Source organism: Hemiscyllium ocellatum, chromosome 13 (assembly GCF_020745735.1).
Source record: "Hemiscyllium ocellatum isolate sHemOce1 chromosome 13, sHemOce1.pat.X.cur, whole genome shotgun sequence".
Taxonomy (NCBI): Eukaryota; Metazoa; Chordata; class Chondrichthyes; order Orectolobiformes; family Hemiscylliidae; genus Hemiscyllium; species Hemiscyllium ocellatum.
The window spans coordinates 74,837,134-74,856,279 of record NC_083413.1 but is presented as its reverse complement, the minus strand read 5'-3'; the positions used below and the strand labels follow the sequence as shown (position 1 = coordinate 74,856,279).

General features: G+C 42.1%; 1 protein-coding gene across 1 annotated transcript in view; it reads right to left on the bottom strand.

The window, feature by feature from the left end:
- Positions 1-14,799: 14,799 nt before the first annotated feature.
- Positions 14,800-19,146, bottom strand: part of LOC132821366 (uncharacterized) — a 120,215-nt gene continuing 115,868 nt past the window's right edge. Inside the window, exons 32-33 of the mRNA XM_060833948.1 lie at positions 17,183-17,375; positions 14,800-14,896 (exon numbers count right to left, since the gene is read on the bottom strand). Coding sequence (XP_060689931.1) covers positions 14,862-14,896; positions 17,183-17,375 — 228 coding nt within the window. The 3' untranslated portion in view covers positions 14,800-14,861. The remainder of the gene's footprint in view (positions 14,897-17,182; positions 17,376-19,146) is intronic.

Here is a 19,146-nt window from a genome sequence, read left to right as displayed (position 1 = left end):
TTTAATCTGAATGAAGTGGATGAAATAATTCAGGCTCCTGAGTGTTGTAGCTGAAAGCATGGCTGTGAGTCATGGGGGTAAATGGTGAAGTGGTCAGAGACATAGGAGTGGAGGATTTAAGCAGAGATGTAATGCAAGTGAGCTGTGGCAAATTTATAGGAGAGATGTAAACATAGGATAATGTTTTTAAATATATGATGCTTCACAACCAACACGGTTAATAAGGGTCAAATTTTTGAATTGTCAGAGAATCCCTGCAGTGTGGAAGCAGGCCATTTGGTCCATCGAATCCACACTGACCCTCTGAAGGGCATCTCATCCAGACCCAACCCCTTACACGATCCTTGTAACTCTGCATTCCCCATGGTTAATCCACCCAACCTACATATCCCTAGACACTATGGGCAATTTAACATGGTCAATCCACCTAACCTGCATATCTTTAGACCTTGGGAGGAAACTGGAGGAAACCCACACAGACATGGGCAGAATGTACAAATACCACACAGCCAAATGAGGCTGGAATCGAGCCCAGGTCCCTGGCATCGTGAGGCAGCAGTACTGACCAATGAGCCTTCTCACCGCCCTTGGATGGGTGATGGGTGAATGATACTTAATGCAGCATTGGACGTAGCCTGCAGAGGTTTGGGCAATATTTAGTTCAGTGGAGGTGCAGAGTGATGGGCCTGTCAAGAAAACCTTGAGTAATTAAACACTGTTCTCAGCAGCAAAAATGGAACAAGCACAGATAAAGGCGCTGTTAGAGGTGGAAGTTACTGCTCTTTGTGTTAAAAAGGAAATTGTTTTGGTAGTTCATTTGAGATATTGAGCAAGTTAGTTTAGCCTGAGACAATGAACAGAGATGGAAATTGTGGTGTGATTATGGAGTTTGTAGCAAGAGGCTGAAAATAATTGCTTCACTCTTCTTAATATGTTAGTGAAAATGATAACTTAGCCAAGTCTATGAAGTGAGTACCTGAGCTGACATCAATGAATGATTCAATCATTGCCAAGAGTTGTTCCTTTGTCACAGTACACAATGAACTCTTTCATCAACCTGACAAAAGTATGTGTCTCGGACAACAGATTCCAAGAATGAATACTTCTCCGGTTTGAGAAATATGGGTCTGTAACACAGAGCGTCCAGGTGCACTTTATGTATTACTTATTGTGGCTTATATTGTGTACAGAATTTGAAGAGTCAGTCTGTATGGTTTTAATGTTTTTCCCTGACAAAGCCCCTTTCTCTTGATGAAGCAGTTTTATTTTCACAAAATTCTCCCTTCCCTTTTTGAAGTTGTAATGATATAGCATCTTTCATACTCTCAAAACCTCCCAGAATACTTGACAGCTAGCATGTCCTTTCCAAATATGAGCACTGTTGTAATGTAGGAAACATGGCAGCTTAGCTATGCATAGCAACAATCCATGAATAACAATGTGATAATGACTAGAAAAGACTATAAGGTGCAGAAATAGGTGAGTCTGAAATGCCATTTAATGCAATCATGGCTTTCAACTCCACCCTCGTATCTTTTCTCTATACCCCCTGATTCCCTTCCTGGTTAGAAACTGTCCCACAGCCTCAAATATACAACATGACAAAGCTTCCATAGTGCTCTGCAGTAAAGAATTCTATAGTTTCACTACCATCGAACAGAAGAAATTCCACCTCATTTCTGCCTTAAATGTGCAACCCCTTTATTCTAAGGTTCTGGACCTAGACCCTCCCACAAAGGAAAACTTGCTGTATCTACCCTGTCAGGTTTTCTTAGTCATGATTTGGAGATGTCGGTGTTGGACTGGGGTGTACAAAGTTAAAAATCACACAACACCAGGTTATAGTCCACCAGGTTTACTTGGAAGCACTAGCTTTCGGAGCACCGCTCCTTCAACCACTTGATAAAGGAGCAGTGCTCCGAAAGCTAGTGCTTCCAAATAAACCTGGTGGACTATAACATGGTGTTGTGTGTTTTTTAAGGTTTCTTAGAAGCTTGCGTGTTTCAATAAAGCTGTCTCTCATTCTTCTAAACTTCAATAATTACAGGGCTAATCCATCCTACCCCCCATCACAAGACAATCCTCTATTCCTGGTATCACCTGAGCAAACCTTCTGTGAACTACCTCCATAGGTGGTATATCCTTCCTGAGATAAGGGACAACTTTTTCACACAGCAGGTGGTGAGTGTATGGAATGAGTTGCCAGAGGAAGTGGTGGAGACTGTTACAATCACAGTATTAAAACGGCACCTGAATGGGTATTTGAATAGGAAGGGGTTAGAGGGATATAGGCCAAATGCTGGCAAATGGGACTAGACAAATTTAAGATACATGATCGACCCGAATGAGTTGGATCTGTTCTATGCTGTACATTCCCGTGACTCTATAATTCCACAGAGCTGCAAAACTGATCACTGAATTCCAGCAGTGGTCCGACTGGTTCCTTGTATAGTTTAACAAAACCTCTCTATTTTTTACAATTTGCTTCTTTTATGGTTAAAGGACTTTTCTGCACCACTTTTCTGCAACAGGTCTTGTTTTTCTTTGGAGTGTGATTTTAAATGTTTTTGGATTAGGACTAATATACTAAGTTAAAAATCACACAATGCCAGGTTATAGTCCAACAGGTTTAATGGGAAGCACGAGCTTTCGGAGCGCCGTTCCTTCATCAGGTGGTTTATACTGGCAGCTAGATTTGCGAGAGCTGCTCGGGAGGATTTAAACTAGTCAGGTGTGTGTGTGACTCAGGGAGATAGTGAGGAAAGAAATCAATCTGAGACTGGTACAGTTGAGAACACAGGTGAGTCAAACAGTCAGGGCAGGCAGGGACACAGCAGAGAACAAGGTCAGGCTGATAAATTAAACTGCATTTATTTCAATGCAAGAGGCCTAACAGGGAAGGCAGATGAACTCAGAGCATGGTTAGGAACATGGGACTGGGATATCATAGTAATTACAGAAACATGGCTCAGGGATGGGCAGGACTGGCAGCTTAATGTTCCAGGATACAAATGCTACAGAAAGGATAGAAAGGGAGGCAAGAGAGAGGAGGGGGAGTGGTGTTTTTAATAAGGGATAACATTACAGCTGTACTGAGGGAGCATATTCGCGGAAATACATCCAGGGAAGTTATTTAGGTGGAACTGAGAAATGAGAAAGGGATGATCACCTTATTGGGATTGTATTATAGATCCCCTAATAGTCAAAGGGAAATGAGAAATAAACTTATAAGGACATGTCAGCTATGTCTAAGAATAATAAGGGTGGTTATGGTAAGGAATTTTAACTTTCCAAACATAGACTGAGACTGCCTGGTGTTAAAGGTTTTGATGGTGAGGAATTTGTTACGTGTGTACAAGAAAATTTTCTGATTCAGTGTGTGGATGTACCTACTAGAAAAGGTGCAAAACTTGACCTACTCTTGGGAAGTAAGGCAGGGCAGGTGACTGAGGTGTCAGTGGGGGAGCACTTTGGGGCCAGTGACCATAATTCTATTAGATTCAAAATAGTGATGGAAAAAGATAGACCAAATCTAAAAGTTGAAGTTCTAAATTGGAGAAAAGCCAATTTTGACGGTATTAGGCAAGAACTTTCGAAAGCTGATTGGGGGAAGATGTTCGCAGGTGAAGGGACGTCTGGAAAATGGGAAGCCTTCAGAAATGAGATAACGAGAATTCAGAGAAAAAGTATTCCTGTTAGGGTGAAAGGGAAGGCTTGTAGGTAGAGGGAATGCTGGATGACTAAAGAAATTGAGGGTTTGGTTAAGATAAATAAGGAAGCATATGTCAGGTACAGACATGATAGATCGAGTGAATCATTAGAAGAGTATAAAGGCAGTAAGAGTACACATAAGAGGGAAATCAGGAGGGCAAAAAGGGGACATGAGACAGCTTTGGCAAATAGAATTAAGGAGAATCCAAAGACTTTTTACAAATACATTAATGACAAGTATTTTGCATCAGTATTTACCATGGAAAAGTGTATGGAAGATATGGAATGTAGGGAAATAGATAGTGACAACTTGAAAAATGTCCAGATTACAGAGGAGGAAGTGCTGAATGTCTTGAAATGCATAAAGGTGGATAAATCCCCAGGACCTGATCAGGTGTACCCTAGAACTCTATGGAAAGCTAGAGAAGTGATTGCTGGGCCCCTTGCTGAGATATTTGTATCATCGATAGTCGCAGGTGAGGTGTCAGAAGACTGGAAGTTGGCTGACGTGGTGCCATTGTTTAAGAAGGGTGGTAAGGACAAGCTTACAAAGTTGATTGAGTTTTTTGAAGAAGTAACAAAAAGGATTGATGAAGGCAGAGTGGTGGATGTGATCTATATGGACTTCAGTAAGGCGTTTGACAAGGTTCCCCATCGGAGACTGGTTAGCAAGGTTAGATCTCATGGAATTCAGGGAGAACTAGCCATTTGGATACAGAACTGGCTCAAAGGTAGAAGATAAAGGGTGGTAGTGGAGAGTTTTTTTTCAGACTGAAGGCCTGTGACCAGTGGAGTGTCACAAGGATTAGTCCTAGGTCCTCTACTTTTTGTCATTTACATAAATGATTTGGATGCGAGCACAAGACGTATAGTTAGTATGTTTGCAGATGACACCAGAATTGGAGGTGTAGTGGACAGTGAAGAGGGTTACCTAAGATTACAACAGGATCTTGACCAGATGGGCCATTGGGCTGAGAAGTGGCAGATGGAGTTTAATTCAGATAAATGTGAAGAGCTGCATTTTGGGAAAGCAAATCTTAGCAGGACTTGTACACTTCATGGTAAGGTCCTAGGGAGTGTTGCTGAACAAAGAGACCTTGGAGTGTAGGTTCATAGCTCCTTGAAAGTGGAGTCGCAGGTAGATAGGATAGTGAAGAAGCGTTTGGTATGCTTTCCTTTATTGGCCAGAGTATTGCGTACAGGAGTTGGGAGGTCATGTTGCGACTGTACAGGACATTGGTTAGGCCACTATTAGAATATTGCATGCAATTCTGGTCTCCTTCCTATCAGAAAGATGTTGTGAAACTTGAAAGGGTTCAGAAAAGATTTACAAGGATGTTGCCAGGGTTGGAGGATTTGAGTTATAGGGAGAGGCAGAACAAGCGGCACGGTGGCACAGTGGTTAGCACTACTGTCTCACAGCGCCTGAGACCTGGGTTCAATTCCCGACTCAGGCAACTGACTGTGTGGAGTTTGCACGTTCTCCCCGTGTCTGCATGGGTTTCCTCTGGGTGCTCCTGTTTCCTACCACAGTCCAACGATGTGCGGGTCAGGTGAATTGGCCATGCTAAATTGCCCGTAGTGTTTGGTAAGGGGTAAATGTAGGGACATGGGTGGGTTGCGCTTCGGCAGGTCAGTGTGGACTTGTTGGGCCGAAGGGCCTGTTTCCATACTGTAAGTAATCTAATCAAAAAAAAAGCTGGGACTGTTTTCTCTGGAGCGTCGGAGGCTGAGGGGTGACCTTAAAGAGGTTTACAAAATCATCAGGGGCATGGATAGGGTAAATAGGCAAAGTCTTTTCCTTGGGGTCAGGGAGTCTAGAACTAGAGGGCATAGGTTTAGGGTGAGAGGTGAAAGATATAAAAGAGACCTAAGGGGCAGCTTTTTCACACAATGGGTGGTACGTCTATGGAATGAGCTGCTAGAGGAAGTGGTGGAGGCTGGTACAATTGAAACATTTAAGGGGCATTTGGATGGGTATATGAATAGGAAGGGTTTGGAGGGATCTGGGCCAGGTGTTGACAGGTGGGACTAGATTGGGTTGGGATATCTGGTCGGCATGAACGGGTTGGACTGAAGGGTCTGTTTCCATACTGTATATCTCTATGACTCTATCGCTGGAGCTTTTCAAATTTTCTGAAGCAATGCCCTCACCACCTTAAAAGACAAGGGTAGTAAGTGCATGGGATGCACCAACAAGTTCCTGTCCAGATCAAATGGTCAGTTTCTATCATTGCTGAGTACCAGCATGAAAGAAATATCTTCACCACCTAGGCATCCAGCTTCAAGGTGATAGACCATGACCACTTTCTGAAGATCAACTTACGAGGAAAGGCTGAGGGGCTTGAGGCTGTTTTCATTTGAGAGAAGTTTGAGAGCTGACTTAATAGATACATATGAGATGATCAGAGGATTAGATAGGGTGGACAGTGAAAGCCTTTTTCCTCAGATGGTGATAGCTCGCATGAGGGGACACAGCTTTAAATTGAGGGGTGATAGATATAGAACAGATGTAGGAGGTAGGCTCTTTACCCAGAGAGTAATAGGGTTGTGAACGTCCTGCCTGTAACAGTAGCAGATTCATCCATTTTAAGGGCATTTAAATGGCCATTTGGATTAAGATATGGATGATAATGGAATAGCCATAGGTTAGATGGGCTTCAGATTGGTTTCACAGATTGGTACAACATCAAGGGTCGAAGGGTCTGTACTGAGCTGTAATGTTCCATGTTCTAATTAATACCAGTTACTGTTGATACCCGCAGTGATTCACTGAAACAAATTTCAATAGGAGCACTTATGAATGAAAAAGCACCCAAGAGACAAATTATGATCTCTAAATCGATGAAATTTCAGCCTGTTAGTCACTCTCAACCCTCTCACTGTAACTGTTTAAATAGCAGGATGTTTCTCAACAATACACTGAATTCCAGTTCCACAAACAGGATATAAATTTAGTTATAGCGCAAGACCATGAGGTCAATGTGAAAAGTGTAAACAAACGTGGCACACAAGTGGCTATGAGTCATTTTGGATTCTATAACTGCAAACTGGAGCTTTAAATTGGCAGGGTGAGAGTCGAGTGTCTAAAACATAAATTCTACTTCTTTCCACACATCTCCCTGGCTTATATTTGTTGTTTTTACTTCAGATTTCCAGCATCCACAATATCTTGCACTTATGCATTAACGTTCCATTGCCTAAGGTATATTCCTAAAATGCTGTTCCAGAACTGATGAAAACCTGTTTCGTCGGCCTGGCAACAGAAGGATCTCTCTGTCAGAGTAGAAGTTGGCAGATTCCACTCCACTTCATGGCACATTGCTGTTTTAGAGACTGAATCCATGCTGTTGGCATCAGTCTGCATCGTACTCACACAGCCCAGATAGCCAACTCCCACTCTGAACTATCAACATCTTTTCATTTCATTTCATGGCATGCGTATTTTTACATTGGTGTTTTTGTTTCTGATTTCCAGCAGCTGCAGCATTTTGGAGTTAGTCTTTACATCCTGTACATTTTTATTCTATCTTCATTCCTCCTCTATTACTCTGACACATGCATCGTCTCCTGGTTCTTTTATACATGGCGCAATGTCATTGTTTTGTGCCTAGTTTGTTGAAATTACTGCATGGCAGATGGTAGAATTTGAATTCAATTTTTAAAAATCTGGGATAAGGAGTCTAATGTTGATCATGAGTCTATTGTGACAAAAATCCATCCTGTTCACTAATCCCCTTTATGAATGGAAACTACCGTTCTTATCTGGTCTGGTCTACATGTGAATCCAAATGCACAGTAATGTGGTTGATTCTTAACTGCCATCTGCGCTATTAGGAATAGGCAATAAATGCTGCCTAGCCAGTGATGCCCTCATAAGAGCATAAGACATAGGAGTGGAAGTAAGGCCATTTGGCCCATTGAGTCCACTCCACCATTCAATCATGGCTGATGGGCACTTTAATGCCACTTACCCGCACTCTCCCCGTATCCCTTAATTCCTTGCGAGACCAAGAATTTATCAAACTCTGCCTTGAAGACATTTAACGTTCCAGCCTCCACTGCGCTCCATAGCAATGAATTCCGCAGGCCCACCCCTCTCTGGCTGAAGGAATGTCTCCTCATTTCCATTTTAAATTGATCCACTCTACTGCTAAGGCTGTGCCCACAGGTCCTAGTCTCCCCACCTAATAGAAACAAATTCCCAGTGTCCACCTTTTCTAAGCCATGCATTATCTTGTAAGTTTCTATTAGACCTCCCCTCAGCCTTCTAAACTCTAATGAATACAATCCCAGGATCCTCAGCCGTTCATCATATATTAGACCTACCATTCCAGGGATCATCCGTGAGAATCTCCACTGAACATGCTCCAGTGCCTGTATGTCCTTCCTGTGGTGTGGGGCCCAAAACTGGACACAGTATTCTAAACTGGGCCTAACTACAGCTTTATAAAGTCTCAGTAATACATCGTTGTGTTTACATTCCGATCCTCTTGAGATAAATGACAACATTACATTTGCTTTAAGAACTTGTTCCTTTGTAGTGCTACCCTGTTATTGGACAGCCTCTCGGCTTTTGTGTATTGGATTTTGCTGAGCTGTTGCCCAGGCAGACTGGCTGCCTGCTGGAGCAAATATTGAGCCATCAGGCAGCTCAGAGCCTCTGCTTTAAAACGTAACACAAGGAGAAAGCATCTGGAATACACATATGTTCCAACTTGGTGATCCCTCACTTCCTCAGCATCGAAAACATTCATGAAAACCTTAGTCAAAAGAAACAACTCCTTATCATGGGCGACCATTGTCTGATCACACCAAACACAGGAAAACACATTGAGAGGAGCTCAGCTCTTTGTTTGGAGTTTGCACTGGTTGCTAAACAATGAGAGCAAGGATGCCTTGTATTCAGCAGGGGTGACAGGTAGCATACTTGAACATTTGTCTCTGTAGCTCCTATTTCCACTCCTTGCACATTTAATTTTGGGGTTACAACTGGATTTGAAGTGCAGCATAGAAATAAAGCTGAAGGCCAGTACACTGATTGTATTCCTGTCACTGGCTCCTTCTGAACACCGAGTCAGATTATTTTACCATCCAGACCATGAAAAGTACTTTCTGCATCTTGTGCTATGTCAAACTCAGGGGGGATTCATTCATGCCCAAGTCATCCTTGCCAGTCCTTAGTAGTCGGATGCCAACTCCAGTTCACCCCACTGATCCTCCTCAGGACTCTTCACTCATTGTCCCTTCTGCCTGATGCCTCTGCTCAAGCTGCAGCTCACTCCTGCTACCCTGACTTCCACCCATGCAAGCCTACCAAGGCCCACACTCTCCCACCTGAAGGAACACTTCCCTTCTTGCCCCGGCCGTAATAACTTCTCCTCCACAGTGCTCTCCTCACCATTACCATTTGCCAATGAGGCCCCAGGAACATTCACATAGCACGAGTTGGACAGACATACAGCATAACCACCCCACAACATCCCCACCTGTGTGCTGCTGTTCCAGTAGCTATGCATCTCAAACAACCACTGATTACTAAGAAATTGCATACTTAACAGATTTGAATGCGCTATCAAAACTAAAATATTCAAGTCAACATTAACCTTTGTGATAATGGTCTGTGGTATGTGGTTATTATTTAGGAAGTTTGATTCAAAAGTGGAGGAAAAATAGATTTTAGCCTTCGGTACTTGAAGGTTACTTTGTTTTAAATGAAGGTCAGAAAGTCATTTTGTGCAAAGTGAATCTGAGACAGTCTTTCCAAGGAAGCATATGACTTAAATTAAATGACTCGATCAGCTAGCTGAGGAGACAATTACTGACTGTTTACAAAGTTGAGCTTTACCATGGAGAAACAAATGAACAGGAACCATTAGTAGATTGAATGCATAAGGAGAGAAGTCATTCTGATAGAAAGGTGGTTTTTGAAAATCTGGGACTTCAGAGTGTTGTTTATCGAAGTTCTCAGATGGCAAGAGCTAGTGGAAATCTCCAAGGGCTATTGGAATTGGAAAGTTACTTCGACAACCCAAGAGGAAACAGCTGGAAAGAATCAATTGTGTCAAAAATTAAAGAGTTAACACTGGAGAGATTGCTGGGGTTGAGTGACTGTGAAGAACATTGCTGAGGAAAGGGTTGAATTCTTCCTCTTGCTGCAAATGTGTTGCTGGTCAAAGCACAGCAGGCCAGGCAGCATCTCAGGAATAGAGAATTCGACGTTTCGAGCATAAGCCCTTCATCAGGGCTTATGCTCGAAACGTCGAATTCTCTATTCCTGAGATGCTGCCTGGCCTACTGTGCTTTGACCAGCAACACATTTGCAGCTGTGATCTCCAGCATCTGCAGACCTCATTTTTTATTCTTCCTCTTGCTGCTTATTTTAAGATTTTTCTAAATTGTGTTTTATATATATAGCTTTTCTTTTTATGTAATAAACTTGTGATTTTAGATAAAATGATATTGATAGCCTCGTGAATGTGTTCAGTAGCTGACCACCATGTTAACCAAACTGCAAATGTCAAATATATGATCTATCAAGCCAGGTTTTATTCTGAGACCTGACTTCTCCAGTATTATACTTAGTGACAGCATTTCCTTCATTAATCACAGACATCAGCAAACAATAAGGATTAGTACAATAACAAATGCTCACTTGAAATGAAATTCTCTTCTCACCATTTTTGTGGAGACTTTGAATGGACATCATTAACAGCACCTGGGACACTAAAATCACCTTCTTGTTTTTTCAGTAGGACCTGAGTAGGTAGACAGCTAGCAATGTTGGATTTCTGTCATTCATATCTTTGGAAACATCATGAGCAAGAAGACCTATGACTATAAGGCCTCTCTGAATCTTCATCAGACTTCTTCACACTTATCGTACCCTATGAATTTATGATCACAGGTCATCCCAGGAGTCAATGGCACAATCCAAACTCTTTGGAACTTGAGTCGATGCTAGCTGGAATTTCTAGTACTTGTAATTCCTTTGGAATTAGCATCAAGGTAGAGGCCCTCACTGAGCTAAGGGTGAGCAAACTTAATGGAACATTTGCATTCCTGAAAGTCAATGAAATTGTGAATAGTTTGATAAAGTCCTCAACTCCACTTTCTACTTTTTCTCTTTCTGATTAAACATTTGCCTATTGCACCCTTAGGAACATAGGAACAGGAATTGGCCATTCAGCCCATTGAGCCTGCTATACATTCAGAAGGATCATGGCCGACTGAACACTTCAATGGCTTTTACCCACCCCATCCTCATAACCCTATACACCACTGGGAATTAGAAATCTATCAATCAATCTCAACCCTAAACATGCTCAAAGGCTAAACTTCCATAGCCCTTTGTGGTCGAGTTATCAAAAGTTCCCGACCCTCTGAGTAAAAGAAAATTCTCATCATCTTGTTGGCAGATCTTTTTATATTTAAATTGTGCCCCTTGGTTCTAGACCCCCCTCCAGAATAAACATCTTATCTACATCTATCCTTTCAATGTCTCTAAGTACTTTTTTAACTTTTAACAAGATCGCCTCTCATTCTTTGAACTCTAGAGAACACAGTCCCAGTTTTCCCAGTCTTTCTTCATAGGGCAGTCCCGCCATCCCGAGAACAAGTTGAGTGAGCCTTCCTGTACTTCCTCTATGGCAATAATGCCTTTCCTGAGGTAAAGAGACCAAAACTGCACCCAATACTCCAAGTGCAATCTAACCAATTTCTGATACAACTGAACCAAGGTTTCACTATTGCTGTATTTTTGCTACACAGTATCATAGCTCCTGGATCTCTACTTAGGAATGGCAAGATTCTTCTTTCCCTCTCACATCCTCTGGCATTATTGCATCAAATGACTGACTCAATGATGACTCTTTATCTAAACTAACTTGCTAACTTTGTGTGTCTCTTCCAGTGTTGAGTGCTAGGAGTGCATGGGGCAATCTGGGAAATATCTAGTGCGTTCAGAGGCTCCCATTCGCTATTATCACTGGGCCTTCTTGTAATGCTTGAATGGCCACTCCTTCTTCACAGGTAAAAATAATCATCTACACATTATTGTCTCCATTCCCTCACCCCTCTCAAAGATATATGGCTTGAAGTTGTCTCATTACACCTGGGCGGCACGGTGGCACAGTGGTTAGCACTGCTGCCTCACAGCGCCTGAAGACCCGGGTTCAATTCCCGACTCAGGCGACTGACTGTGTGGAGTTTGCACGTTCTCCCTGTGTCTGCGTGGGTTTCCTCCGGGTGCTCCGGTTTCCTCCCACAGTCCAAAGATGTGCGGGTCAGGTGAATTGGCCATGCTAAATTTGCCCATAGTGTTAGGTAAGGGGTATGGGTGGGTTCCGCTTCGGCGGGTCGGTGTGGACTTGTTGGGCCGAAGGGCCTGTTTCCACACTGTAAGTCTAATCTAATATCAACAAAGAGAATCTGGGTCTCTTCTTGGAGAAGGTTAAAAGGAGATTTGCTAGTGATATTAAATTATGAGGGATCTAGACAGAGTAGAAAGAGAGAAGCTATCAGGGCAATGTGACCTTTGAGCCTCAGCCAAGTCAGTCATGATCTTATTGAATGGGGGAAACAGACCCGAGGGTTGAATGACCTAGTTCTGTTCCTAATCATATTTCCGTATGCAACAAAGATGACAGAAGTAATCACCTTTTGAACAAAAAGTGACTTTAGGATCTTGAATTCACTGTCTGAGAGTGTGGAGGAGGCAGACTCAATCATGCCTTTCAAAAGGGTGCTACATAAAGGTCTGAAGATAAAAATGATGCAAGGCTCTGTGAAAAAGTTGGGTAAATAAGACAATTTGAGGGGCACTTACAGAGGGCTGCCATGGACACTGCAGACTGAATGGCCTTCTTTTGCTGTCCAACCAATGTAAGATTTTATGGTCAATTCAGAAGGGATCTACCTCAGTGCCAGGCGCTCCAACGTTACCACCCCTTACTTCCTGAGCTGAATTAATGTGCAATATTTCCAAGGCTTCAGCTTCTTGCATTGACACGTGTAAATGTTTGGTCGCCCTTTGTCTAAAACCCTCAATTTTTTGCATTGTGGACAATCATCTCTCATATAAGTCTTTCTATTTACTGAATTTAGTGGAGTCACATTGTGGCTCAATGGTTAGCACTGCTGCCTCACAGCACCAGGGGCCTGAGTTCAATTCCAGCCTTTGTCTGTGTGGAGTTTGCATATTGCCCCAACCTTGTGTCTGTGTGGGCTTCCTCCCACATTCCAAAGATGTGCAGGTTTTGTGAACTGGCCATGCTAAACTGCTCATTATGTTTAGGGATGTGTAAGTTAGGTGTATCAGTCAGGGGTAAATATAGGGTAGGGGGAAATGGGTCTGGGTGGGTTAGTCTTCAGAGAGTCATGTGGACTTGTTGGGCTGAAGGGCTTGTTTGCACACGGTGCAGATTCTAAAACAAAAAAAGACTCACCTTTAGAAATGCAAGAATAGCAATTGTATTGGTGCCGTTAATGCGAGGGCATTAAAGAAAGCATAGGATCCACCAAAGTGGATGAGGAAATAAAGTTTTCTTCAGCAGTTGGAACTGTTCTTCCTGGGAAACAGAAAGACTAAAGACTTGTTGGTGAAATGTAAAATTGAGAGGGGTCTGGACAGAGCGGATAGGAGAAATTTCCCATTGGTGAAAGGTTTAAGAACTAGAGGGCATAGATTTAGGGTAATTGTCAAATGAAGCAACGGTGAAATGAGAATTTTGTTCAGGTTATGAGTGGCTAGGTTCTGGGTTGCAACGCCTACAATCTCAATTAAGGTATTTTCTTACTCCCCATGTCCAACTCTTCCTTTCCTTGACCCCTCTGTCTGGATTTCTGAGAAGGTTATTAACAAATACACACTACAGGCCAAAGTAAAATCAAAATACATGAATACTGAAGAAACAGAAAGTGCTGGAGAAACTCAGAAGGTCTGGCAGCAACTGTGCAGAGGAAACAGAGTCAGCTCTAAAAGTCAATAGATTCAACCATGAACTGTGTTTCCCTCCACAGATTCTACTTACCGGCTGGTTTTCTCAATCAGCCCACCAATCCCCACAGCTATGTTGGCTAATCTCTACGCCTGCACCCCCAATAAGGATTCTATTCCATTCTCCTAGTTTCTCCATCTCTGTCCTTGCATTATATGACCTTCCATTCTATCAATTCTAATCTGTCTTTCATTTTCCTTAGCCAGTTGAGTTATTTTTCAAAGAAAGGTGGAAGAGTTAGCATTCACCATCTGGTAGGTCAGTAAGCTACACGAGGCAAGAGCAGGGAGGGTCTTGTCTTCGTGGAATGATTAGAGCTCAGAAGATCATTTGCCTTGTTGACTCTGCACGCACTCTGCAACAGCAGGTTCACTCACCCACCTTTTCCCTGTAGCCTTTTTTTTGTTTTTTTTCAAGCACTTATCTACTCCTGTCTGAAAACCCTTACTGAATCTGCCTTCATTCAACTCACAACTCATCCTTTCTAGATTGTAACAATGCACTGCATGAAATAATAATGTCACTATTAGACCTTAAATTAATGCTCTCTATTTCCAGACCCTTCCATCAAATGGAAGTGCTGCTATTTTACCTATTTATCTCTGTGTGGACACCTTTTCATTTGAATATCTTGATTAAATCTCCCCTCAATCTTCCCTCCTCTAAGGAGAGCAAGTTTCTGCCATTCTCCCGATGACTTGGAAAAGAGTAATCAGGACTTAGAACATAGAGCTTGGTGATGGATTACTCAAAATAAGAAGCAAATTAAAATAAGAAATGCAATTGCCCTAACCTCTTGGAGTAATGAGTTGGCAGGAGTAAGAAATCTAACTGGAAGGAATTATGTAGAAGTGAAATAAATGTATCATTGCTGAATTACTGATCAAGTCAAAGTAAAGTTGCTGTATAAAAATAGCCGAGAAAGTCTGAATTATTACCATGGATATTTTATTTTGTGTTATAGGGTTAGAATCAACTATGTTTTCAATAGCAGCGTAGTTTATCATTATCTATAGTAAATCTGTTACATACAGAAGACTATTCAAGCAAGCATTACATGAACATCATTGCAGTTGGACAGGCATCAATGGAAAGAATGGAGAAATTGCTGATCATCGTTGGAAAGTCCTCCCAAAGTCATCACTATGGGCTTCAGCAGGTTTTAAAGGAACAAGCTTCCAGAAGCTCTGAAATAGGGAAGAACAGATGCTTAGAATGGTGCTGTAAGGGTTCTCACTGTAAATGTCCCCTGTAGCAATGTAGCGCTTATGTTTATGTAACTTCTTTTGTGAGTGTTTGTGTTCTTATAGGTGAAGGAGATTACAAATGAGAAACATAGCAATTACATTTCAAACACCCAGTGTCACCTTTCTAGCATAAGTTAGTCACAAAATATATCTTTGATACCATCCCAACCCAGTAAGTACATCCACCAAGGCTCTCTGGGTTAAGTATTACCTGGTTTAAAATCACAATTTTGCATTGTTCCAACACTACTCAGCCCCAGAATTCGAGCAACAGTTCAAAAATCAGCAGTGTTCACATTTTATCATTTCCCAACCAACTGAATCACAACCTCTCTGATGCTATTTTGTAAATAGAACATGCTTTTACTGAGATCTAAGCCATTACGAATGAGGTTGAGTCTGTGACCCTGTAATTCAGCACGGGCACGGTGGCACAGTGGTTAGCACTGCTGCCTCACAGCGCCGGAGACCTGGGTTCAATTCCCGACTCAGGCGACTGACTGTGTGGAGTTTGCACGTTCTCCCTGTGTCTGCGTGGGTTTCCTCCGGGTGCTCCGGTTTCCTCCCACAGTCCAAAGATGTGCGGGTCAGGTGAATTGGCCATGCTAAATTGCCTGTAGTGTTAGGTAAGGGGTAAATGTAGGGGTATGGGTGGGTTGCGCTTCGGCGGGTCGGTGTGGACTTGTTGGGCTGAAGGGCCTGTTTCCACACTGTAAGTAATCTAATCAAAAAAAAATTCACCCCATTAGTACAGGGCAGATTTGGACACTTCTGGCATTAAGGTTTAAAGTAACGCATAATCCAATTTCCTCCTTATTTTCCCCCATGGATGATTAATGAACTGATAAATTACAGATATAGAGGTCGATAGCATGAAAACAGGCCCTTCAGCCCAACTTTTTCATGCTGCCCAGTTTTCACAATTTAAACTAGTCCCATTTTTCATGTGTTTGATCCAATAAAGTTATAGAGGTTATGTTATTAAAAATTGTTTTCAATCAAGGAAGATCTGTGTTGCAATCATAACTTCCTTTCTTTAGGAATTTGTTGAGCATCACTACAGCTAACATGTTGTCCACATCTGCAAAGCTGAAAAGTTGAAGCAGCCAAGAAAGCACAATCAAGTAAAAACCAAAAGAGAAAGTGCTGGAAAATCTCAGCAGGCCTGGCAGCATCTGTAAGGAGAGAAAAGAGCTGATGTTTCAAGTCTAACTGATCCTTTGTCAAAGCCCTTTGACAAAGGGTCAGTTAGATTCGAAATATCAGCTCTTTTCTCTCCTTACAGATGCTGCCAGACAGGCTGAGATTTTCCAGCACTTTCTCTTTTGGAAGCACAATCAAGACTGGGCTTTGAACACAAGAGATGTTGGTCAACGTCAACTCAATGAGGCAAGAGCCAGATTCTGGTTCAGGAGACTAGAGGATAATGTGACAACTGCACAAAAAGGACAAGTTTGGAAACTTCACAACCGGAGCAGTAATTTGAGTTCTGACAGAAAAATCTCTAGTAACCTCATCAAAATCAACATAGAATTTGTACACCTTTCTGCTGAAGACTGCAATGCCTGGCTGAACTCCAATATCCAACGAGGTCAGATGACTGAACTATCCTACATTTCCAGATCTCAGCAATTCAGATCTATCATACTATGAAAGGCATGAGCAGAGGCACGGATGTTGGACTGGCTGGACAAAGTAAAAACCACACAATGCCAGGTTATAGATCAACAGGTTTATTTGGAAGCACTAGCTTTCGGAGTGCTGCTCCTTTATCTAGGAAGGATAAAGGAGCAGTGCTCCGAAAGCTAGTGCTTCCAAATAAACCTGTTGATCTACAACCTGGTGTTGTGTGGTTTTTTTTAAATATGAAAGGCTGCATTAAATGAAGCTCCAAAGATCCGAGGATCTAAGTAAGTGGGCCCCTTACCCTCAATATCCATGAATATAGATTGGGCCACTGACAATTGAATGAATCACATCACAAACAGAAATGTTCAACTGTGATCTTACTCTTGTTGCTATTCCAGTTCAGCTCAAAGATTGATGGAAAGCAGCCTACATCAAACAGTGCAGGCAAGCTTCCTTACTAATTCTCCCATCGTATAGTGTAGCCTGAAAAAAATTATTCTGAACCCATTCATCCGTGCTTTACATTCCCAGTAAAAATCCAACATTCTGAAGTAAAGAAGCCATGTTTACTGAAGTCTATAACTCAGTAATAATTACCAAGGGGTTCACAGGACTGGAGTCCTTCCATTATTTTGATGTAACTGTCACCCAGGTACGTTTTATAATCACCATCTGGGACTTCAATGAGGCATTGAGTGGAGTCTTTAAATAGGAGATCCTTCCCAGAAAACATTGTTGATTCAAACATGGAGAAGTTGTTTTCCTCAGATCCACCACGACCATGTTTCAACTAGAATTTGAAGCAAACCTGTTAATGATGGTGACCGCAAACATATTGCAATTGTCTGGAATGTGAATTATTTGAGGGACCTGCCACTAGGAAAACATTGTTTAGCTCTTCACACTTGCTGCACCTTAAAACCATATCATAGCAGATCTGTACCTCAACCTGTCCGTACACCAAATCATTTCACTGCCATGAATTAAAAATTTATCAATCTCCGTTTTAAAAAGCTCCAATTTTTCCAAGAACAATGCTGACATTGACTTATGACTAATACACACTGATACAGAGAGCATCTCAGCCTGATTTTCTTTTGATCTGTCAGCAACACCTCTCTGTCTTTAAAAAGGCTCTCTTGTGAAATGGGAAAACCAACAAGGCTGGTGGTTTCTTCTTAATCTTTCATGGTGTGTGGCTATTTCTGACAACATTTATCATCCACCTTGAAATGAAATGTTTGTTCAGAAGTGACCACACTTCTATGCGACAGGAGTCACATTCAATGAATCATTTGATGCCTTTTAACCACTCCATTCCCCATAAAACTGTACTTCATTGCTTAGCAGAAATTTATCAACCTCCACCTTAAACATACGCAAAGACTAAGCCCTCTTTGTTAGAGAATTCCATCGGTTTACAATCCTCTGAGTGATAATATTTCTCCTCATATGGGACGTAATTAATGCCTCCCTGATGTTTAAATTATGCTGCTTTGTTCTTGTAGTGATTGGAGCCAACTGGATCCTGTTGACTACAATGTCATTGATTGGGGTTGTTAACCTGGGATAATCAGGAAAGCCCTGGCTGACTGATATAACCAGGAGGTAGGGGACTGCCTCTGAGCTGGCTGGTTACAGCCAGTTTAGTGTGCGCAACTAAATAAATGGGTGCCCTAGTGATGAAATAATGGTCTAAAGGGAAAAGAAAATACAACCAGGAGGTTAGAGTTTCCTGCCACAGCCAGTGTATGTTGTTTTCTGTGTTTTTTGGGGGAAACCTGATTCCTGAACTGGATGATCTACATAGCCAGTTTGTTAACTGGTATTTTGTTTTATTGAGGACTAATTTCTAAACTGGTTGACTTACACAGTCAATGTGTTGCAGGTGTAAGTTTGTTCTCATTGGGGAGCTGTTGTTTCACTGACTGGTGACAGCCTGTGTGTTAGTCTTTTCTCTTTCACTTTGAGAAAAGGACAAAGCTAATTTTTTTTTGGCAGGGTTTAGCCCTTGCACTCTGGTTTTCTTTCTTTGGAACGTGTTTTTACTTTCTTGGTGTTTGGACTGAGCCCCTGTGAGAAAATGCACCTTTCCAGTTTAGCTGTTTCTATGGGTAGGCCTGGCTCTTTGGTGGGTTAGGCATTTGTAAAGACTGTATGCGTTGGGAGGTGAACATTTGCTGCATCCTGGAGTTTGGGAGTGGACTAAACCCCTGTGAGTTAACTGTACCTTTACAATGCATTGTGTTCCTGTGAGTGGGCCTAGTTCTCTATGGGTGGTCTGGGACTCTATGGAGACTGAACACCTGTGTATATTTGCTGCCTTCAGGAGTGGACCCTGCCCTTAGTTGTGGACTCTGTTTTTGACAGTGGACTCTGCAGTTTTTGAAATGGACTCCATTTCTTACCATGCACTTTGTATACTAGAGTGGACTCCACTCCTGGGAATAGACTCTATCGTTGGAAAAGAATTGGTTATGGTAATGAACTCTGTACCAGAAGGGACTCTGGTTTGGGATTTGGCTTTGCTGCTCCTCTTCCTTGTAAACTTATGTTTCTCT